Here is a 24,746-nt window from a genome sequence, read left to right on the forward strand (position 1 = left end):
TATTTACCAAGAGACATTTCTCCAGGACCCCCTTGAAATCTTCTGTATCCCTCTTTTTTCTTTATGGCAAATTTAGACTCTATCTTCCAAACCCGGAAGACACCTCTAAGCAAACAATTTTTAATATAAACATTTCTAGGTTTTTACAGTCCACCAAGTATTTTGATATAATTCTGGAACACAAGGTAAGGAAGTCAATGGAGATGCTAGGTAAGGAAGGGAAGCCACCCAGACCAGAAGCAACAGCTCCATAACGCCCATTCAGGCTTACAGTCACAAGTCCCACATTCTCCTTCCCTGGCAGTGCTTATGAGAAACTCTTAACATCTACCTCCAATCCCCGTCTGTCTCTAAATCCTTGAGCCTTCACTTTGAGACTCCATCCAGCACTGACATGGGGTGTCTGGACAAATATCTAAGTCAGTGTTGTTAACTAAACCCAACTAACTTATTGGTATCTAGCTTTCCTTTATCTGATTGGTCCCATAAAGCTCTTCAGCATTTAGTATACAAATTTTGAGGTTTGATACATCACTTCAATGTTACCATCAATGGCTTCCACTGTCTCTAGAATAAATTACAAATCCATCCCCCTTAAACTCAGTTTGATCCCTACTTACATTTCTAAGTCACTTTCTCTGCTCAGCACAAACTTCCTACTACAGCCAGGTTGGTCTATCTTTGCCAAGCTTTCTCTGTGTGATTTCCCTGCCTGCTCCCACCTCTGCCTAAGCAAATCCCAAATGCAGCTAAGTCTGTGCTCTTTTGTGGAGCATGTCCCAGCACTCTAGGCCTCAGGAACATCCTGATCAGTACTATGTCCAACTACTTAGTTGTCACATCCTCACACCTTCAGGGTCATTTGTTATTCTGTATCTTATGGATCCATGGAGGCAGACCTGTGTGTGAGGGTGTTTGGGTAGTGGATACCCCAGTATTTCCTGGTTGATGACATAGCTGCTCATCAGTAGTTCTTGAAATTCAAATAATCTATACACTAGGTTGTTAACTTGTGCAATGTTACTCTTCTGGGATTAATGTCTTCTTGGCAAAATGAAAGAAAAACCCTCAGCACCATCTCTCTGGGTTCCCAAACACATACAACTGGGACTTAGTTTCCACAGTATGAGAAGTACTTGAAGGAATTCTTCTGCCATCGATGCTACCAGTATTTCCAAACTAGTTCGTCAGACTAGAAAACATGCTGGCTATACTTTGGCAATAGCCATCCTAGACAACTCCAGACTGAAAGAAAACAAGGGCCAAAGGCTAGTGCTCTTAGAAAAGCAACACACATAGCACTGAGTATTCTAGAGACAGAAAGACATCTCCCTTTCCTGTGTGAGATCCCACCCATGACCTTTATCAGTATTTCACCAATCAGTTGCTCTGCCTGAAAACAGAGACTGAATACCAAAGCACAGTGAGAGAAGCATAACTTAATTCAGCTCTTCCCTCAGCCACTCACTGCCCAACTCTTTCCTGCTCTGTCACTCAATCAAAACTTGTTGCTGGCCAGTTTAAACTGTCAGGTTATGCTTCACGACGGAGTCTCAAAGGCTGGCTGAGGACACAAACCAGCTTCTGGAAGCAGCACAAGCATTTTTGGTATTTACAGTCACAACCAAGCACCCTGCACACAAGGCCTCACAAGGTCAGGCCAGAGACTCCAGGTCAGCACTTTGCAAAGATGTGATTTGATTAGCAGATTCAGAAGAAAACAGTATCCAACCTGGGGGGTCACATCAGGCAGAGCAGAAGACTGCTAATGTCAAGCAGTCTGCTGCACTGGAAGGCCTGCCAACTGTTGGGCAGTTGTTTCTAAATTAAGTGGCCAACACAGATGATTCTGGAAATCTATCTTCTATGTCAAATCAATCCCACTACTAACTGCCAGATGTTGGGGGTGAGAGGCTTGGAGGAAGGTAGGTGTGGTTAGAAATGAGCAACACAGCCTGACATGGTGGTACATGCCTGTAATCCTAGGATTTGGGAGGTGAAGGCAGGGGTATGTTGAGTTTGACACCAGTCTGGACTATATATTACAATAAGTTCTAGGCTACTCCAGTGTGATGGTAAGTTTTAATTGTCAACTTGACAAAATTTAGAATCTCCTGGGAAGAGTGTCTCAATGAGGGACTATTTAAATCAGGTAGTCTTGTGGGCATATCTATGGGGTATTATCTTGACTATACTATACTTGAGGTGGCAAAATTCACCCACTGTGGGTGGTACCAATTCCTAGGCAAGAGATCCTGAACTGTATTATCGTGAAGAACACAAGCTAAATATAAGTATGCATGCATTTATTCTCTTTGCTCTTGAATATGATTAGCGGCTTCATGTTCCTTGCGGCCTTGGCTTCCCCAAGCTGATGGACTGTAGCCTGGCATTGTGACCTAAAAATAAACCTTTCTCCCTTAAGTTGCTTTTTTTTTGCCAGGGTATTTTATCATAGCAACGGGAAAGGAAACTAGGACACCTGGGCTATATAAGGAGACCCAGCCTAAAAAGAAAAGCAAAAGAAAACCAAAACCCAGAAATGAAATGAAACAAAACAAACAACAAAAAACAAAAACCAGAGGAAAGAAAAAAGAAGCGTGCAACACGAGGAATTCTGGTAGTGACAGAGATATTATGAATCTATGTTAGCAGATATGCACAAAATAAAAATTGCAGAGCAACTTTTATAAACACAATACCAGTAAAGCTGGGCAAAACCTGAATAAGACTAATGAGCTGCAACACATCAATGTCAGTATAGCACTATAGTTTTGAGAGATGTTACCATGGGATGTGGAGGAGGAAAATATGGATCATTTCTAAAATCTGTCTGTGAATCTATAATGAACTCACAAGCAAACATTAATTAAAATAAGGGCAATTTCAAAATGTAGCTTTCTAAAGTAGAATGCAAGAGAATGCTACCTTATGACAATAGATACAAATAAAAAGACCCTGCACTTAAAACAAGATCTGGACTTAAGACTTGGCATCCTAAAAGGGTTATTACCCAGACCACACTGCCAGTCACCTCACATCCATCCAGATACACCCCAAAAGGACGTTGACTTTTGTTTACTCAGACCTTAGCAGTCCTTTCCCATTTATCACACAGTGCTGGTTTGACCTTGGGAAAGAAAGTTCCTCATGTTTGTGCTAAGCGGCAATTACCATACACAAAAAAGCTCATTTTAACCTCGAAGTCAAAGTACTTAGTGCCACTTCTACAGTGAGCCCTGACATTTTATATTTTTACCCTTTTCTAGGCTGGATAAACATGAACTAAGTAAGCGCCTGCTTCTACAAAAATGTTCACTCATCATTTCTCTTCACTAGAACTTACAAGGAATTTTGCGAAGGCCAGGGAGGCTAAAAACCCCAGGCATTTTTTCTTCAGGTAGAAATCGCCATCACTTACTTTCCTTGTGAACCAGGGCCACCTAAAACCCAGCAAAGGCTGACAGCCTGGAATTTCAGTGGTCACAACGGAGCCCATCCCGTTGCTTGAAGCGGCATGCTAGGCCCTGTAGTTCTTTTCTAACTCTGCAAAGAGAAGCAGAACAGTGTCTTCACTCACCAATGTCATTGCTGCGGTCTGAGAGGTCCTTGTCCAGGATGCCAGAGAGTGCGCTGCCCGCCAAGTCAATCTTTGGACTGTCACCCCTACATTAAGAACACAAGTCCAGACATTTAATAATCAGTGTGTCCTTGTCATTTTGTCCACATTCTTGCTGCACACACATTACGGAAGGTGCTGTGTGTGGAGCTGTTACCTGTAGAAGGAGCCAAAGGGAGGTAGTGAGAGCCAATGAGCTGTCCAGCCACATGGGCTGTGGTATAAACTGGCCAGCAGACTGGACGTCCCTCTGTTCTGTACATATTTTCTAAGATGGCTATTTTAATAATGACCCTCTGCCAATGCATTTCTAGCCACAAACCCTCCCACTGTCTCCACAGGATGCAATACAGGCCTGTTCTTGCCCCAAGGCCAAATAAGCACTGGCAAACTGGCAGCTTCCCTTTTAAGGAACACAGGATTTAGCCAATGCTTCTTGTCAAAGGTTAGCTACTTTTAACCTTGAGAAAAGGTTCTCTGGCCTGGGGCTGAGGCATCAGCCAGGCTGTTGACAGGCATAAGGTGTCAAGTTGAGATCTGGCAGTCTGAAGGTTGGCACTGGGGGTACAAGTCTATAAAATTAGATACCTTCTGAGTGGTCATGCCCTACCCCCACTCTATGCTCATTACGACACGAGCAACTTCTCTCAGAATCTGGGTTGGAAGAAGCCCACACGTGGGATGGGAATAAGTCTCCAAGATAAGGAAAGAAACACAGTGTCTTTGTAGACTAGCCTGAGATTCCTCCATATCACTCCCAAAAGGCAGCTCTTTGGCCCTGTTAGGGAGATGAGCCCCAGATAAAGTTATCTAAGGGCTGAACCTCCCCATGAAATGAGAGTGAGAGCTGAGCAGTTGTTCCTTTCAAAACAACAGAGATAGTTCATCTCACAGCCTTTGCAAGTTCCCATGGCCTGAAGTGAAAATACACCAGAACAGATTTACTCCCCCAAATATCTGTCTGATGCCTCCTCTGCTGGGAGGATGAAGAGGGCCGAGGTGGGAAGTACCTATTCTGGAAAGACTCATGATGTGAACGGGACAGACACACAGACCACCATAGGTCCACAAGGCATGATGACTGCATGCCACAGTCCTGTGTAGGGCAGTGGAATTCTACAGGGCACATGGAACATGGAGTACTACACTTGGGCCTTGGGGAAATAAAAAGACATACTCACAAGAGGCAGGACTGTGCCCTGGGAAAATGGCTCAGTGAGTTAAAGCTCTTGGCACACAAGCCCAGGGGCCTGAGTTCAAAATTTACAAACCCACATAAAGCCAGGCCCAGTGGTACACATCTGTAATTGCAATGCTCCTAAGGTAAGATAGGAGGATTGAGACAGAAGAATTCCTTAGACGTCTGTGAGCCAGCTGAACTCAGCAAAGACAGTGATGGCTGGCTGGAAGGAGGCATAAGAACAAAATCCCATCTCACACAAGGTAGAAGACAATGACTGATACCTGAGGTTGTTTACACTTACACACACACACACACACACACACACACACACACACACACACACACACACAAACTAAAAATGAAAGGGAAAGGAAGAGAACAAGAAAAAAGGAGAAGAGGGTAGGATTGAGCAGAGAAGCAAGTGTATATGAGGGTATATCCACATGACCAAGTGTCCCAGGACTAAAGCTTAAAGTCCCCAGAGAGAAGCCAGAGGAGACAAACTGGCAAGATCAGCATGGGCAAGGATGTACTGGGCTATGTGTGTATGTTTGTGTGCCTTTGTGTGTATATGTAAGCTTCTAAATACAAGCTGCTGAAATCATTCAGTATTGTTTATATGTGCTTAGGGCTGAACTCCTGAGATTGGCTAACTTATCAGGGGGCTTGTCCCTGGAGAAGACTGATTTACTTTCTCTCAGCAAACATCTTCTTCTAGGAGTGAAGCCTCAGGAGAATTCTCTAATACACATTGGCATGTCAGCAGGTCTATGGTGAAGGACTCTCAGAAGGAGGTATATCTCTCTTGTCTCAAGAAAACACCCAACTCTTTCACATACGCCTCACTAGAGGACAGATAGGTAAGTACTGGTATCCTATTCCCTCTTATGCTGAGCCTTCACTAAGTGTAACATGTCATAAAGCCTGTTCTAGAATGTGCATTATGAGCTAGGTGGTGGAGCATGCCTTAAATCCCAGCACTTGAGAGGCAGAGGCAGGCAGATCTCTGTGAGTTTCAGGCCAGCCTGCTCTACGAAGTGAGTTCCAGGACAGCCAGAGCTGCTACACAGAGAAACCCTGCTGGGGATGCTGTGAATGTGTTGCTCTGATTGATAAATAAAACACTGATTGGCCAGTAGCCAGGCAGGAAGTATGGTATAGGCGGGATAAACAGAGAAGAGAATTCTGGGAACAGGAAGGCTGAGTCAGTAGTCACCAGCCAGAGAGAGAAGAAGCACGATGTAAAACTACCAGTAAGCCACAAGCCACGTGGTAACTTATAGATTGATAAAAATGGGTTAGTTTAAGATATAAAAACTGGATAACAAGAAGCCTGAGCCATTAGGCCAAACAGTTTAAATAAACGTCTGTATGTTTATTTGGGTCTGATTGGCTGCGGGCCTGGGCGGGCCTGGTGATAACTCCAGCGAAAAACCATATATATATATATATATATATATATATATATATATATATATATATATATATATATATATATGCATTATGAAATTTTCTGGATTATTCACAGCTAGGTTGAAACAGAAGTCCAGGAAGAATATGATCTACTGTAGAGCTTGGGAGGGGAAATAGTTTCACAGATGGGCCGGGCCTTTTTTTACTATCTCATCCAATATCCTAAGGCTTTGGAGTCCCTAAGCCAGGGTCCATCTCAGACTCTTTCTATACCCGACAACCAAAATTCAGAGCCCTCAATCACTGCCTCAGGCAGATACCAAGCCATTTGGTGTGGTAGGATGTGTGTGCGGGGGGAGGGGGTATTTAAAAACTTCTGCTATCTGAGCCTCAGCATCAACTCATTTGAAGGTAACTTCCATGAATCAACTTCGAAGTCAACTTTCCACGAGTTCTGCACACAGAGATTCAACTAACTGGGGATTGTACAACTCAATAATAAAATCACAATGACCAGAGTTAGGTATTTCTCAAAAGAGGATCTACACATGGACAGACAATAGGTACATAAAAAATGGTTCAGCATCACTAATAATCAGAGTAATGTCCATCACAACCACAGTGATGTGTCACCTTACACTGCTTAGAATTACTAGTACCGAAAAGAAAAATAAACTTAGCTGGCAATAGTAGTGCATGCCTATAATTTCAGTACCTTAGAGGTAGAGGCAGGAGGATTACAAGCCTGAGATCAGCCAAGGATACATAATTGAAGCAGGAGGATTACAAAATTTAGTACAGCCTGGCTACATAGTGAGAGCTCTCTGCCTCTACAGAAAAAAAAAAAAAAAAAGAAACCATAGGTGCTGAAAGATGAGTCAGTGGGTAAAAGGCACTTGAAATCCTAGTAACCTGAGTTCAATCCCTGGAAACCACATAAACGTGGAAGTAAAAACCAATTCCATAAAACTGACCTTTGACCTCGACACACTCCCACAGAAATATTTTTAAAAGAACTTTTAAAAGAAATTTTAAAATTTAACACTGATCTCAAAGAAACAGAAAACTGAACAGTGATTACCAAAGCCCGATGAGGCTATAGAGAAAAGAGAAATGGGAAGATAATTAACAAATCAAGGGCCACAGATAGACATAGGAATAACTTGTAATGCTCTATAGGATGACTTGAAACTGTGGTCAGCAGCAATGGATTAAATATTTCAAAACAGCTAGTAGGGTTTTGAATATGCCCAACATAAAGAAAGAATAAATATCAGAGGGGGCAGATATGCCAATTATCCTGATAGAATCAACATGCACTATATGTGTGTCCTGAAATGGCACACTATACCCATAAATACATACAGTGAACTATTTTCCAATGAAAACTAAAAACATTTGTGCTGGGGATATAGTGTTACAGTAGAGTTCTTGCCTAGCACACATGAAGCCCTGAGATCAATGGATACTACTGCAATAAATAGAGTTGTACTTTTAAAACAAAATGAGGGGACTGGAGAGATGGTTAAGAGAGTGTATTGCTCTGGCAGAAGACCTGAGTTCAGTCCCCAGCACCCATGCTGGATGGCTCATGACCATCTGTGACACAAGCACCAGGGAATCTGACACCATCTTCTAGTTTCCTTCAGGCATGCATGCAGGCACATATTCTTGTTTGCAGGTACACAGTTTAAAAAAGTTTAAAATAAAAAGAAATGAAAATACTTAGGGGAAAGTTACATGTTGATCACAGATTTTTTTTGTGAGCATGCCTTAAAGAGTACAGTATAACATCATAGCATGATATCTACACTGAAACATTATTATAAGTAATAAAGTTGATTCAAAATACAGAGGAGCACTGAATACGCTATATAAAAATATTATACTATTATAATTGAAGGAATTGAGTGTGCTTGGCTTTTGGTATTCTGGAAGGGAAGCTTCTCAAAGCCATCAAAAGGCAAGATGGTTTGACATCCTGGTGGGTAGCTGAAGAGTACATCAGAGGGGCTGTTGGTGAGGAGGAGGTTTGCTTCTGAATTAATCACATGTTCCTCAAAACTTGGCTGCTTAAGAACACGTGTTTTCATGATGTATCTCAGTTACTGTCAATCTTGGAGCTGCTGTGGACTTCTTTGAGTTAACAGCTGGAAGGCTCTTATCAAATGAGAACCTATTTCAAGGGCTAGAATGACTCCATTGCCCATTATTGTGCTCAGGATATCTTGCTACTGTTCTACTCTTATTTCCCTGTTATTGTATGACTCAACTATTTTATTCTTTTATATGTATTTGTTTTTCTTTTGGATATAGTGTTTTAGCCTTTTAGTTTATTTTACATATTTGTGTGGGGCATGTATGCATGCATTTGAGTGTTTGTGATATGCATTCATGTGTATACATGTGCATGTGGAGGCCAGAGGCTGATATTGGGTATCCTTCCTGATCACCCTCTGTTTGTTTATTTATTTATCTATGTATTTATTTATTCATATATTTACTTGGAGACAGGGTCCCACTATGTAGCCCTGGCTGGCCTCGAACTCATACAGATCTACTTGTCCCTGCTTCCTGAATGCTAGGATTAAAGGTATGTATTGCCATGCCCAGCACCTCACACTGAACCTGGAGCTCATCAATTCACCTAGACTGGTTGGCTGCAGAGATTCACCTGTTTCTGTCTCCCTAGCAGTGGGGTTACAAATGTGTCCAGCACCGCTCAGGTTGTCCATGGGTGCTGGGGATCTGAATTCAGGCCCTCTTCGCTTGCACAGCAGGCACTTTACTGCATAAGCAATCACCCCAGGCTTTTAGCCTTTTACTCTTTAAAGTATTTTTTACAGAAAGGTGTAACATTTCTTATCACATTATTACCATTCAAAACCAGTTGTTCTCAAATTCTCAGACTTTTATCCTCCCCTATGCCTTCAAATCTCCACGTCTCCATCAAGGTTTAGAATGATGTCCCTTCCTTCTCGACTAGAGCAAATGTAACTCACCCTTTGGCATTCAGAGACTCAGTTCTTGGGTTTTTTTCTTGGTTCTTTCACAGCACCCCTCTATTCCTGTTCTTGTCACAATATTTGATACTTACGTGTAAACCTAGTGATCCCTACTTATTCTGCAAAAGAGAATTTTAAAACTATTTATTTATACTACATGTGTATGTGTGTGTATCTGTGAGAGTGGCTTCTGGGTGTATGGGGGTGCCCATAGAGGCCAGAAGAGGGTGTCAGAGTTCCTGGAGCTAGAGTGACAGGCAGTTCTAAACTGTCCAACTTGAGTTCTTGGATTTAAACTTAGGTCCTTTGGAAGAGCAGCAAGTGGTCTTAAACACTAAGCCAGCTCTCCAGGTCATGCAGAAGAGAATCTTTTCATGTCTTTCCTCCTACTACAATGCTTGTATAACTATGATAAGCTAAATGTCTGTTGTTTCCACTACTCAGCCTGTGGTAGTTTGTTATGATAGCCTGAGCAAATGAATACAGCATTAGGCCTAAAGAACTGAACACATTCCAGCACAGGAGCCATCAATGGAGAACTTTAGCTGTAAAGGGCATTTCTGGTTCACAACTGCTAGAAATACAGAGTATAATACAAATGAAAAATACAATTGCAAATAACATAGCTACTAGAGGCTCCAACCCTAATTTTAGGACCTCCGTTCTGATGGCATTTGATAAAAAGAAAAATAATATTATATTTCAGTTGTCAGGGTGGTTTCCTATCGAATGGCATTTGGTGTGACCTGTAGTGAACCCTTGCCAGGGAGGGCTTCTACCTAAGGGATGGTTTCATGCTTCTGGGACTTATCTGAAGGCTCTATAGGCTGAAGCATGAGGAACCACCCTGAAGAAATAGGAACTAACCATTTCCAAGTGACTCTCCCCTAGATTCTAGAACATGGGCCACACTAGTATAAGGAGGCTGGGATATTGGCTCTTCTCTCTAACTGAGCTCTCTGATCTCTCATGCCAAGAACTAGACACAGGTTTCAGTTGAAATGCTCTTCTATCCAGAGCTAGAAGCAAGCCTATTTTGAAAACACAGTAGGTGTAGTTTAAAAAAAGTTCTGATCCTTCCAAGTAGGGAAGCTGCAGCTGGTGTTTTGACAGTGTTCAGACTGTGGGTGTGTAAGCATTTTACAATGTCTATTTGTAAATGCCTTTCACTATATTTATAGCCTCTTTACAACAATGCTAATGAATTTCAGTTCTGAAAAATAGCAGAATTTCTGAAATTTACTGAAGCACATGTCTATAGTGGATGATACCCAATGAGGATGCAGCTCTTGATGGTCTTCATTCTACCACAGTCTCTTCACTACAAGGGTACCATTTTTTTCCAGAAAGGATGTTATTGAACTCTAAAGAAGAGAAAAAAGCTCATTCTTTCATCATTTACTGGCTCCTGCCAGAGTTTTTCCTCTGTTGGGTTTCTATACCCACAACAATTAAATAAAAAGAACACAGGAGAAGGCCGTCTATGAATAGCACCATCTATCCAAAGACAGCAGGAACAAGGCTGCCCAGACTCATACTCCCTCCTTCTAAGGGATCATTGTGGAAGAGGGTACAGAAAGATTGTGAGAGCCAGAGGTGGTGGATGAGTACAAGGAAACTGTTTTCCTGGCATAGCAGGGCAGGTACACATGCGAATTCACAGCTGTTGTGATACTATGCACAAAACTCAAGTCAAACCAAATCCCAGCAAGGGATTTGCTACCTGGTGGACATGAAAACCTAACCCCTAGCTGAGCAGCTATTGGCATGAGATAGCTTCTGGGAGAGGAAGAGTCAGTTTTCTTCTTAAGAGTGTGGCCTCTGGTAGGTCGACAGTACTCCAGTGGGAGGTCACTCATCCAAGAGTATGTGAGCACCACAAAATGGACTTAATGAGTTTTAAAAAAAAACACAGGGCACAAAATTTGGTGGATAGAGAAAAGAGATGGATTTGAGAGGAGTTGAGGAGGGAAGTGAATATAATCAAAACACACTGTACAAAATTCTCAAAGGACTAATAAAAATAAAAAGAAATATGAAACTAAATAAAGAAGTTTAAATTTGAAATCAAAGTGATTCTATTTCCACATATTTTCTCTTAGAAGTTTTAGTTTGACACTTACATGATGGGTAACTAGACATCATAGAAGTCCCCTTGCTTTCCTGAACAAGGAAGTTAAATCACAGACAAGGGTCTGAGCAGTCCCAACAGGGAGGAATAGATCCTAAGATCCCATGAAAATAACAGCAGTAGCTACTGCTTGCTCAAGGACCATCACCCATTAGGTACTGAGATAAAGTCCTTCATGTACGGAGTACTCCACCCTCACAATCTCCCATGGAGCTATTCACTATGCCTTGGGGGATTCCTTGCAGAGGTAGAGTGGTCAACCCTACTACTAAGAATGCTGTTATAGGCAGCTTTCAGTTTTCAGTCCTTCTAGAGAAAGTCTTGGCTGCAGAGAGCCTCCTTAGCCAACATGGGAAAACTCAACTGGACAAAGCTCCTTGTGGATCTCAGAGGTGCTTGTTGACCCACTATCACAACTTAACTTTCCCTCTGCCCAATCCTGCTTCTATGGGCATGGAGCCCTACAACAGCTTCTCACGTTCTGCTGGCACAGTCTGATTCCTGAGGAACTGCCCCATGACATCTTGCTTTTCATTATATAGTGAAAGAAACTGAGGCTAAGTGAGGCTAAGTCACTTGCTAATGAAGTCACAAAAGTATTAAAGTGACAGGCTCTAAATATGAACTTACTAAGTCTAATTGCAGAGACCAAGAGCACTTCTTTAAGCTGACTTGTTTATTCACTCATTCATTAATTTATTTAGACACAGGATTTCATGTATCCCAGGTTGGTCTAGACCTTTCTATATAGCCAAGAATGATCTTGAACTTCTGAATTTCTTGTCTCCACTGAAGCTGCTTTATTATTCAGCTGCTTGGTCTTCCAGGCAGAGGATCTTCTGGCTTTGGGCACAGCAAGTCATTGATGATACCATGCTGTGTGTCACACTAGCTCACTCCCAGCTGGGTAAATAATTTTTGCTTCCCAAGTTAAGAAGTGCCAACAACAAACAAAAAAAAAAAAACATGCATCCAGTGTGACCCCTTCATCCCACTTGGACTTGAGACAACACAGGGCTCGTGCATAGAGAAGAATGTGGAAGACACACAACACTGTGCAACCCTTGAGAACATGAACTCAGCCAGTGGCATGGCCTAATTTAGCTCAAGCCGGGACAGTTAAGCCAAGACATGTGGGATGGAAACGGTGTTGAAGTATGCAAGGAGCCAAAGGAAGCACACTAACAAATCTATGATAGCACTACCAGCATCATGACAGAAAACCAAGCCGCTACCAATCTTTTGGAGCTACATGGAGATGATGCAAGCAAGAGCAATTCCTACAGAATAAGATTCCAAGTCTATATGGTGATTTCATTAGCAGCCCCTTTCCCTCAAAATGATGTGCTACCATAATGCAAATCTTTCAGCTTTAGATGTCTAAAAAAAAGTAGGGGGTAGGGGCAGAGTTGAGAAGGAATGGAAAAGAAAATGTTACAAGCCCTAGTTCCCATGTGCAGGCAACTACTAAGGCACACAGGATAAGTCTGCTAGTTGTCACCACCTCTCATTCTACCTTCATAGAATGGTTACACATGTCAAAAGGGAGATCACAGAGAGTGTTTGCATTGCTCAGTCTTCTTTCATTCTCCCAACCAGGCAATCTTACTATTATCCCTTTGTAGTGCAAAACATGGAGAAACTCCTTGCTCATCCCAATAACATCTCAATCCAGTGATACCCCCAAGATGCAAAAGCTAAGGGCAATGCACTGGTTGGTTTGTCTCAACTTGACACAAACCTAGACACATCTGGGAAGAGGGAATCTCAACCAAGGAATTGCCTTCATCAGATTGGCCTGCGGGCAAATCTGTGGAGGCATTTCCTTGATTAATGATTGATTGGAGTTGGGGGGGGCAGCTCACTATAGGTAGTGCCACCCGTAGGCAGGTAGTCCTGGATTCTATAAGAAAGGAAGGTGAGCAAGCCACGGGAAGCAAGCCAGTAAGCAGCATTCTTCATGGTCTCTGCTACAATGGTCTTTGCCTTCAGGTTCTGCCTTGGCTTCCTTTCTTCGTGAACTGTAATCTTTAAGGCAAATAAACCCTTTCTTCTTCAACTTGACTTTGTTCAGTGTTATATCATAGCAATAGAAAGCAAACTGGGATGGCAGGTGAACTCATTTTGCCAACTCTCCTGGCTACCTGCTTAATATCTCAGACATCAGCTTTGACTGGGAATGTTGGGCAGGGACTACCCAGCTCAATTTCCCACTTTGTGATAGGCCTCTGCTTGTAGGTCCTGTGTGCTCAGAGGGTGGAATGGGTGTGTACAAGGTCAGGAAGCTGATTGATAGCAGAGCAGGAACCAGAGGGGAGACTTGATGCCTAGCTTTGTCTTTTTCTATCATACTTGAGATGGCAATAATACAAAGGAGCCTCCACATTCACATATTTTACTCTTCACGGGATTTTTCTTTCAGATTAGTAACTGAGAGACGACTTACAACATGTATGAAGACAGCAAATGTGGAGTGCATCCTTCAGGAGCATTCTGTCCCACAATATAGCAAGCCCTGGAGGGGGGCCCTTCCATCAAGAAAGGACAAAACAGGTTTCCTTTATTCATTACTTGAAAGGGCTTTCTATTCTTTCCCAGAAAAATGCCATGCTGAGATCTTGGAGTCTCCACATAACCATCTTATAGACAAAACACATCCCAGACACAGCAGACTGTGGGATTGAAAAAGCAGTCCCACTGAATTATGGGACTGCCCAAGTAATGCCAGAGACACAAGAACCAAGAACCAGAGTGATTTTCCTGGCATCTCTCTCCTTGCAATGCATGTCTTCACCCAGATGAACACAAGCTCTGCTCTTTACAGACAGTGAAGGCATGCTGGAAGGTGATAGGGCATTTCTCACTATTTCTCTCCTAATCTCTATTCTTTGTCCAGACTCTGTAAGGACATGGAAGCAGGCCTCCCTCCAGAGCCCCGCAACCCCAGAAGGGCAAAAGAATGATGTCACCAGCAGATTTCATCTCTAATTCCCCATCTTGGTGTTTCAAAAAGCAAGCAAGGGGCCAGCTCCTTGTCAGTGTCAGGACTGTGCAACCGTGAGGACAGTTTGTAGGGTGCCACTTAGAGGAAGAGCATTAAAAAGAAAGGGGCTGGAGGAAAAGCATGCTAGAAACCAAAGGCACTGTGAGGTGCTGAGGCCTCACGGTGTTTCACTGCCCTGTTCCGGCCACCTAGTGGCAGGAAAATCAATGTGGCCCAGTCAGGGCTAAACCCTGTCACTATTGCTGGATTTTGCTACAGCAAATAAATTTCACTGTATGTGTGGGTGGAAGGAGAGACGAGTGCATATACAAATGAAATTTGGTCAGCACATAGCGTAGACACACCTACAGTATGAGAGGCTTCCCTTGAACCTGCTGGCACGCCTCCGCATCAGGCATTCACTGTCCTCCCTCTATTCCCAGCCTCCTCCTCCTGACACTGTCACTGTTTCTAGGGGATGTTATGTGTGCCTCTACTCCCTAGTGGCCTTCTGATCTGCTGTCCATGGAGGTACACGTTTCGACCTCCTCAGCGGTTCCAGAACATGACCTGCTTTCTACTATATGGAAAACTCTTCCATTGAAGTCATTCAAGGCAGGGGAAAATGCAAACAGATCTGGTGATCTCTCTAAAATTTTCATGCTAGGCGTTAGGGTCTAACATACAGCGGCTTGTTTAAACTCTCTACACAAAGCTGGAGAGATGGTTTAGAAATTAAGAGCACTAGAGCACCTGGGGTTCATTCCCAGCACCCATAGTGAGGATGACAACCTTCTGTAACTTCAGTCCCAGGGGATCTAATGCCCTCTTCTGGCTTCTGTAGTCACTGCACACACATGGTGCACAGACATATGTGCAGGCAAAACACCCATACACATACAATTAAAAATTAAAAATAAAAAACCCTCTCCATACGTCACCACAGGAACTTGGAGAGAAAAGGGTCTATTTCATCTTACAGCTTTTAGTACGTCATTCAGGGACATCGGGGCAGGAGCCTGGCCGCAAAAACTGAAGCAGAAGCTGTAGAGGAGTGCTGCTGACTGGTTTGCTCCCCATGGCTTGTTCATCTACCTTTCTTGTACCCCCTAGGACTAATTGCCAGGGGTGGCACAGTGCACAGTAAGCTGGCCCTCCCACCTCAATCATCAAACAAGAAAATGCGCCGCAGGCCAGCCTGGTGGGAACATTTTCTCAATTTAGGTTCCCTGTTCTCAAGTGACTCTAGTTTGTGTCACATTGACATAAAACTAGGCAGCATACCCCACACGCAAACATACATGCAAACACATAATTAAAATTAACTGAAAAATAAAATTGTAAGAGATATGCCTTCATCCCAACTTGTAGAAAAGAAGGAAAGTACTAAAATAGCCATGTAAGGCATCATTACAAATTTTCAAAAGAAAGCTCTTAAGTAATTCAAAGTCCAAATGATGACCTAAGCACCCTGGTGCACATCTTGCAGGCCAATGCACAGAACTCTTACATGTCCTCACTCACTAGTCTTTCTTCTTCCTTCTTAATCAATAGGTAGGTTCACTTTATACCTATTGGTTCACTTGTACCAAAAAGGGTCTTCTTGATGCTATCCCTGAGTAGACACAGAGACTATACACCCCATACCAATCAGTACCTAGAAGTTATTCCCTGCTAAGCTGTAACCCAGGTGCATAAGCAACCAGGATGCCTTAGTTGATCTGACAAAAAAAAACCCTTTATGATGGTTAAGTCTGTCTCAAGAGATGTAACTACCATCCTCTAAGCACTCAGTTTACCTCTGATACAGAAATGTTTACTCAATGTCTGCCTCAACCTAAACTGTCTCAAAGCCCATCCATCACTTATTCTCCTGCAGTCACTGTAAGCAGGGGAAGACGCAACTCCACTGCACTGCTCTAGCTTGTGCTACAATCCTCTCAGCAAAGCTTCTAGTCCTTCACAGGAAGAACAGAGTGTTACGATTTGAGTATGACATGTACCCCGCAGGCTCATGCGTTGATCAGGTCCCTACCCGATACTGCTATTTTGGGCATGCTGTGGTCACATTAGAAGATGGAATCTACCTAGAGGACATGGGTCACTGAAGGTGTGCCTTTGAAGGTTATTTCATATTCTCAGTCTCCTCCTGTTTTTCTGCTTCCTGTCTACTATGAAGTGAACAGCTCTCAATTCCACACTCCTGTTGCTACAATGTTCTGTCTAAGCACATGGCACCAAACAATCATGAACTAACCCTATGAGACCATGAGTCAAAATAAGTTCTTTCTGTCTTACTGTGTTATGGTCAGATATTTGGCAACAGCAACAAAGTAACACAGGTTTGGGGGGTCAGGAGGCCTCCTGCTCATAACCCCATGCCCAGCCTCTAACATCACTTCTCTTTCACATCCCAAGCCAATGGATAGCATCCTCTGGGAGATCTGAGCTCTAGTAATCACTCCCCTACATCCATCACCTCCTCATTGAATGGCCTGCATAGACCTCGCACTCTCAGCCACAAGCCAAAGTAAAGGCTGTTAACTTAGCTCTGCCGGACACCAGGCAAAGCAAGATCATACCTCTCACCATCTTTCAGAAATCCTATCCTCTGGAGTGCACACTATCTGCTAACAAACTGCTAAGTGTTTATCACAGACTCATCAACCCCCAGAACACAGTGATATCCATCTGGGAGGACACTAGCTTACAGAACCCTAGCCTTCTCCCTCTTCTCTTGTCATCTTTGGAAGCCTCTCCCTGTGCGCCCTCCCCCCCATCCACCTCCAACAGTGCCTTTTCCTACCCCTGATTCCTCTAGTGCTTACAATCTTCATTCGGTCACCTGTAGCCACTCACTACCACGGCCTTGCACACTGCGGACTGTGGATAGGCTCCTCTGCAGAGCAGTCCATCTCTATGACAAGCAGCACACACTCCTGTACTCCCCTTTCAGCTCTCAACGTTGCCCACTTCAGCCTGGCTTGACTGACTTTCCCCTTAACGTCCCCCTAACACCTACTAGTGCTCCCCTCTCTCTCACCTGAGACCCCATGTGTATCACCTATGCCTTAGGAGATACCTGTTCTCTTCATTCAGAGCACATGAGCTTGCAGCAGGCAGCAGTAGATCTCTGTCTCTCTCTTTCTCTCTCAACTCAGAGCAAAGGTCCTCCCCTAGCTTCCTCATTCTTTAGAAGAAAAAGAAAACTGATTATGACTTAGGGTGGCTGACTTGCTGAGGACTGACAAACCTGTTTTTGTCTAACCTCTAGCCAGCTGCTTCCACCTCCCTTCCTCTGAGGGCAAGCACCTGCTCTGCTCTGCTCCTCGGCTTTCTGGTTTTCTGTCTTTTACTCAAGGCAATTTCTAGGGCCTGTGTCAACCTGCTTTTCTCCATCATGTCCTTAGTTTCTTTTTTATTTTCCTTGTGGGCTGTCTACAGAGTCTCGGGCTCTCTTCTCTTAGACACTTCCGAATCTATTTTTATTAAATTGGTAATAGAAACTATTAAACCTATAACCCCACATAACACACACACACACACACACACACACACACACACACACACACACACACACACACACACACACACGGGGGGGAGGGAGGGAGGGAGGGAGGGAGGGAGAGAGAGAGAGAGAGAGAGAGAGAGAGAGAGAGAGAGAGAGAGAGAGAGATGTGTGTGTTAACTGAGATCTACTTATGTTCAAGTATCAGAACAGGGTAGACAGAATGGTCATTGGATCACCAGCACCTTTGTTAGAGGGTAGGTTGCACAGGGTGGGCAGAGTCAGCTTAATGTACCATGAAATAAGAACTGAGGGATCCCCAAGGTCCAGACTATAACTGAGGAGACACTTGTGGCCTAGGGAAATTTCCAATCATCATTCCATTTTTCTGTTTCTTTGCAACTCCCCCCTTTACTTTAGGGTCTCACTGCATAGTCCCGACTGGCCTGAAACTTGTGATGCTCCCACCTCCACTTCCCATGCTAGGATGACATGTGAGCCACTACTGCCTTTGGCATGCATCATTTTAAAATTAACCCTGATGGCGGTTTTTGAAGTAGTTTTTCATATTAACATTACATATGCACTTTATAGAAATTAGAGGACCATTTTTTTTTTTTTGGTTTTTAAGACAGGGTTTCTCTGTGTAGCTTTGCGCCTTTCCTGGATCTCGCTCTGTAGACCAGGCTGGCCTTGAACTCACAAAGATCCTCCTGCCTCTGCGTCCCGAGTGCTGGGATTAAAGGCGTTTGCCACCACCATCCAGCTAGAGGACCATTCTTACCAGTGCTGAGGAATATCAACACCTGAGGAGGGCACTGGTCACTGTCACATCCTTACAGTGTGCTTCGACTTGTTTAGACTGGACACAAACTTCTTTGCTGGTGCCCTTCTGGCATCCTTCTGATGTCCCTGAATAGAACTCCTGAGAACTAGACAGGAACACTCGAGCTCCACCCTCCCTAAGATCCACAACAGTGCCTGGCACACAGTGGGCCCTTGATATGCTTTTTGTCGAGTATGTGCACGTAAACACAGACTATGCTCTTCCTCCACAGAGAGCCCTTTCCTCGGAGATACTTATTCCTGTTAAAAAGAGAAGGAGACCTCTTCTGCAAGTGCTCCATGATGGCAGCTTGCTGGCTGCTGAAGAGTTCCAGCCCGGACACAGCAACTGAAGCTAGAATGCCTCCTTCTCCAGCAAGACCTGCCAAAGGAGGACTGTGTGTCCTTTTGCTTAATCATCTGTTAGCCTGGCGGCCATCTGGTCAGGTAAACCTTGGCAGAGATTTGTTTCATGCAGCACACGGTGCCCTTTCTGCAGAGAGACACTGGTACAGGGCTGCTTGCATACAGTTGGCATACTCCTACCACAAATAATTTGGCAGAATGAAACAACTTTGAAAACCACGATATGCCACACTTTTCTAATATAATTGCTTAGCAAGAAGTATAATGTGCATCAGGTACTGAGGGGTAGTGAGATTTTCTTTGATCTTTAGCTTTTTTTGCCTCTTAAAATCTATGGCATACTAAGCTACTCTGAATGTAAGGAACACATGCTGAAGAGCTTGTATAGAGGCTGGGAAGGCACACAGAAGAGGCAAATGGAATGAAATATAAGCACTGGCACCCCTACTTAAGGAACTATGACATTCAACAAGTGTTTGTTAAATGAGCCACTACCATATGCTCAACACTGTAAGGCATGTGGCAATGACAAAACACGCGCTCTTGATCTGCTTTAAATCCTATAAAGGAGTCCGGGGGTGGGTGGCACAGTGTCGGCCCCAGCATCACGTTAAACATGAGGTGTCAGGCATTTGGAGAAGAGAGCAATAGTGAGAGATATGGGAGTGCTTCCAGAGGAGGACATGCTGATTGGCACAGAGATCAAGCTGTATCAGCAGGTGCATGAGAGGTGGTCAGAAGAGGATGGGAAAGCACCAACATCAACTTGGAAGAACTTAAACCAGTGGTTCTGGGGTGTAGACTCCACCATCATCATCAGTAGCAGCACCTGGGAACTATTAGAAATACAAATTCCAGGAGATTAGGGATATGGTTTAGTTGGTAGTTTAATTGCCTAGTATTCACAAAGCTCTGGGTTCAATTCCTAGCACCACATAAGCCAAGCATGGCGGCACATGCCTGGGATCCCAGCACTAGGAAGATGTAGGCAGGATGATTAGAAGTTCAACATCATCCTTGAACCCAAAGCATGTTTAAGGACAGCCTGGGCTATGAGACTCTGTCTCAAAAAGCAAAACAAAAATAAAACAAACCCCCAAAACAAAATGAAAATTCCCAAGTCTATTATAGGTCTACTGAGTCAGAACCATGGGATGGGTCTCACCAATGTGTGTTGTTTATGTGATTCTGGAGTCTGCTGAAGTCTGAGAACCACCGAGTCAGGGAAGTCAGTGCCCCCCTTTCAATGGGTTAAGCCAGAACCTGGAGCTTTCCCTCTATCTCCTTACCCCTTTGCACAGTAGTGCAAAGCCTTGGGGGCTTGGCAGCCACAGGGTGAGTAGGGGTTAGAGAATCTCCATCTTCTCACAGGCTATTCAGGTGGCACAGCAATGTTAAGAATTTATGCTTCCCACTACTTTATATACACAGATAGCTCTTATATACATCCTTATTGGTAGCCTGCCCTCTTAAATCACAAGTAGATTTGAGAACTGGAGGCTGAGAAGAGCTAGGCAGAGGCAGGAGGTGAATGTGACCTCTTGGGCCTGCAAGCTCAGCTGGAATGACAAGGTTTCTCTAGCTTGCAAATCTGCATCTACCCCATAACCACAGGGTCAAGGGTAGCTATCAAAGACAAGCAGGTAGTGAGAATACCACTTCTCTTTTGATTAGATCATTATAAAAAGTATCAGGAATATGTTAGAACATGCTATTGAGTTTATTGAAATGTGTGGAGTCCCTGAAGACCATCAGGATTTGGCGGCATGTGGCCTTGGCTGCCCTCTTGCCAGCTATAAAGTGATGGGCGATCTTTTCTGCCCTACATCTTCTCTCTGTTTGGATAGCTCATATTCTCTTCAGAAGCACGTCTGTTTATATAACCTTTTCCTTCTGGTGTGTTAGCTTCTGGGATGAGCACACCACTGATGTGGCTGTTGCTCAAGTTATTGGGGCTTCTAAGTGGCCTCATCATGTGCAAAGAGCTCTTTAGTATCTATCAGAAGAAAAGGGTATGACACATAGGGACCTGAGCAGCACACTGGAGGTTATGATCCAATTCATTCTCACAAAGACCATTTCACAGAGGCAGTGGTTCAATTGAACCTTGGTACAACACCTACAGAATGTTAACTCACATGCTCCAGAAATGCCCGGAGCCCTGTGCTCGGCTGGGCAGACAGCCTCCCAGACACAGATATGTCAGCACCCAACACTGTTGGCTGCTTTCTGATATCTCTCAGCCATCTAGGACATGAAGTAACTCTGTGTTTGGTCAGTGTTGGGGAGGACATTTGTTGCTCTTGTTATTGTAAGTAAATGGGCCAGGTGACAATGTAGATAATCACTGAGGAAGGACATCGTGCAAAGTGAAAACAGCCATGCACTTTGATTCTACTTATACGAGGTACCTAAAGGTCAAAGTCATTGAGACAGGAAGCAGAATAATGGCTTCTAGGGCTACAGGGAGTGGGCAATGGTGAGTTGCTGCTTAATGGGACTAGAGGTACAGTTTTACAAGAGGGGAAAAGTTCTAGAAATGATTGCACAATGATGTGAATATACTTAATTCAAACCATGCACTTAAAATAGTTAAGATGATAAATTGCATGTTATGTGGGCTCTACCACAATTTCTTTAAATTTAAGTAAACACTATTGTCTTACTGCAGTTTACACAGTTTAATAGTTGACAAGGAAAATGCTGTTACTTTATAGGCATATAAACATATCTGAATAACATCAGTGAATTTCAGTATCACCCTCAATTTACAGATGATGAGAGGTAGGTTAGAAAGACAGCACCTCACAAAGCAGCCTTGGAGGTGGACTAAAATTCAAGCCTGAAGGACTGCCTGCTTTCAACACAGGAACTCAGAAGCCGCATACAATGCTTACCATGCAAACAGCTTATAAGAACAGACTTCAGAGTGTTGGCAGAGACAGATGAGGATCTCAAGGCCACTGACCTGCTCTGATGTATCACACCAACTTGTATTAAACGTGTATGCAATAGTAGAAAGTTCTAGGTAAGAACTAGCAGAGAGAATTCAACAGGTTCTTGTCTATGTAATTCTGGAATGCACAGTACCAACTCTGATTTCATATTACTAACACATGTCTTGGACAGCCACTGACATGACACACTTGCCAGTGAAGAAATCACCATGTTTCCAGGCATGTCTTTGAGGGTCTTAGAGCTCAGAGACACATACCCTAGGAAGATCTATCATGCATTCCACACAAAGCTGTGTAGTCAAGAGTAGAGAGAGCCTAGGGCATAGCTCGAAGGACCAAAGAATAGGCAGAGGGTTAGGAGACATAGCTTTAAGTGAGGTGTGCAAAGGCCAGTCATCTAGGGGATGAAGGAGAGTATACTACCTGCATCTCTAGTCTGCAAGGCAGTTGGCCTGTCCTAACAAATCCCAGGAAAATGCCCTGGGTATGAGCAGGGTCTACATGATATGTAGCCAGTTCTCATCTACTGATCCTGAAACCCAAACTGCATTCCCCAACACCCTGCAACCATATCCTCACTGGCAAGAAGTGTCTGGAATCTTTAGACAGAGCTTGATTCCCATTTTTTTCCCCGTTCCCTGTGTTTATCCCATGTCTACCCGCCTTGGTGAGAGCATGACAGTACCTGGTGTGCGTCAGTGGGCCCACTGGTCGCTCAGGTCTTCTTGGGGGCAATGCACCAGGTCTGTTCAGAGAATTGGTCTTAGGTGGCCGAGGCTTTTTAGGTGGGATAGCAGGAACAGAGGGCTTCTGTAAATCCAGTTTTGGCTCTCTCTCTGGTCTTTCTTTAAGTCATTGTTCAATGAAACAAGCATGAAGAAAACAGAATTCATGTCAGTGGCAACATTTAGATGCAGATTGCTTATTCCCTGCTTTAACAAAAAAACCACATCAATAACATTTCTGAAAGCAAAGATGTTAGCAAAGAGCACAACTTACTCATAGTCAACTTAGAAAGAGCCAGAAGTCCCTGTCCCCTTCTTTCTGTGCTCTTGCTAATGCTGGTCCTTCAGCCACTGACCCTGAACAAGCTCCTATTTACCTTTCAAAGCCTGGCTCAAACATCTCCCTAAGCGCTTATACAGACAGGGCTGGCATACAACTGATGCTCCATAGATAGTTGATGGGTTTTCCCATATGGCCCACATGACCTGCTGCTGGGTGTAGGGAAAGAATGGACCTGATTAACCTCTGAGATCATCTGCCAATAAGGGAGGAAACTATTCAGGGAATAGCTTGTTCAGGGATCTTTGTACATATTTTGAACTGGAAGACAAAGGGGGACTTCTCAGATTTTGGGTCCCACTTTCAGAGTCAAGGGGCTAGTAAGATGAGCTCAAATCCAGATCTGGTAGTCAAATTGGGTGGTGTTCAATGACAGCTTCAATTTTCCCATTCCCAACTAGCCTTGCCTTCTGTATCCTTGTGCATGATGTGAAAAGCATTAACCCATAATCTTACTAAAAAAGACGGAACTTGCATGTGTGTGGTCCATTGAAGCACAGGTAAAACTCCTATATTTACTTGTATGCAAGTCCTCAGAACACTGGTGCTTCATTGGCAAGCACAGATATGAAACAACTTTAGGTGCCTCCTCCTCAGGTACTGTGCAGGCATCCCTGGGCTTATCCTCACTGTATTTCTAAAGGAGAACACACCCAACCAGCAATGATAAGAGCTCACTTTCTAGCACACTAGGGCCAGACAAGATGGGGCTAAGCTAAAATGTTAAGGAGGGCTAACTCCCTGGCTGTGCAACAGGAACAGAATAAGGACAGGAATGCAGTAAGTTGCAGGATGACAGGGTATGGATTCTGGTGATGTCACAGGGACACTAAGACTAAGATGCTGGTTCCTTGAAGGCCCTATTGCTTCTCGCTTAGGACTTCTGCCTCCTTGACTCACTGTGGCATAGGATAAGGACTCTGTGAGAGGGAGAGGGAGGGCTGTGTGGCTATATGGTCAGCCAAGGAGAACGGCTGCTCACACATCCATCTCTAAGTTAGCCAGCATGGGGCAAAGAGGGAAGTATCTTCATCACAGAGCCTGGCTAGGATGCAGATAGTAGGGTCTTCCATGAGGGTGGCGGTAGTGTTTAGTTATTTCACAACACATGCTTTTAGCCGAGAGCTGTTGATAGGACATACTCTGAATAGCAATTTTTTTCCCATTGATCTCTAACACAGACTTGGCCTTCACAATGAGATTCTAATGACTCAAATTTTACCTGATTACCAAGAAAGAAAGAGGCATAGATCCTTAATAGCTTGTAATGTTGGCAAAACTTTCAGCAAGCTGATGTGAAATAATAAATTCCACAATAAAATTTCATGAGGCCACCAAGGAGCACCTCCAGATAATTATATTCATTAATACAGCATTTCTCTTGTGACTTCAAAATAACTGCTTTTTAAAATGGAATTTGCTTGGCTTCCTGTTCATAATAACATAGTACTTTCCCATAAAAATGTGTGATCAATCAAAACTTGGGGACCTAGTAAAAGGAGCCCTTCCATGGCATGCGAATTTCTTTGGGAAAGACACCCCAAATGATGGGAAGCAAACACATTTGTAATCTGACTGTGTGAAGTTTTAAGAAACTTCTCTGCCAATGGAATTTCGGACCTTTCTCTGGAGACTCGGAAACTGAGTTGCTTTTCCCAGTATGACCATGCCACCCTCCTCCCCTCCAATAT

At 43.7% G+C, this 24,746-nt stretch overlaps 1 protein-coding gene across 10 annotated transcripts in view; it reads right to left on the reverse strand.

The window, feature by feature from the left end:
- The window catches only part of Sh3kbp1 (SH3 domain containing kinase binding protein 1), a 343,879-nt gene that overhangs the window by 28,615 nt on the left and 290,518 nt on the right, over positions 1-24,746 (reverse strand). For all 10 annotated transcript variants that reach the window (XM_052726292.1, XM_052726149.1, XM_052726364.1 and 7 more), the window contains 2 exons: positions 22,676-22,835; positions 3,581-3,666 (listed from right to left, as the gene is read on the reverse strand). In XM_052726292.1, coding sequence (XP_052582252.1) covers positions 3,581-3,666; positions 22,676-22,835 — 246 coding nt within the window. The remainder of the gene's footprint in view (positions 1-3,580; positions 3,667-22,675; positions 22,836-24,746) is intronic.

The sequence above is a fragment of the Peromyscus californicus genome, unplaced genomic scaffold, assembly GCF_007827085.1.
Source record: "Peromyscus californicus insignis strain IS unplaced genomic scaffold, ASM782708v3 Scaffold_10__1_contigs__length_136768540, whole genome shotgun sequence".
In the NCBI taxonomy this organism is placed as follows: Eukaryota; Metazoa; Chordata; class Mammalia; order Rodentia; family Cricetidae; genus Peromyscus; species Peromyscus californicus.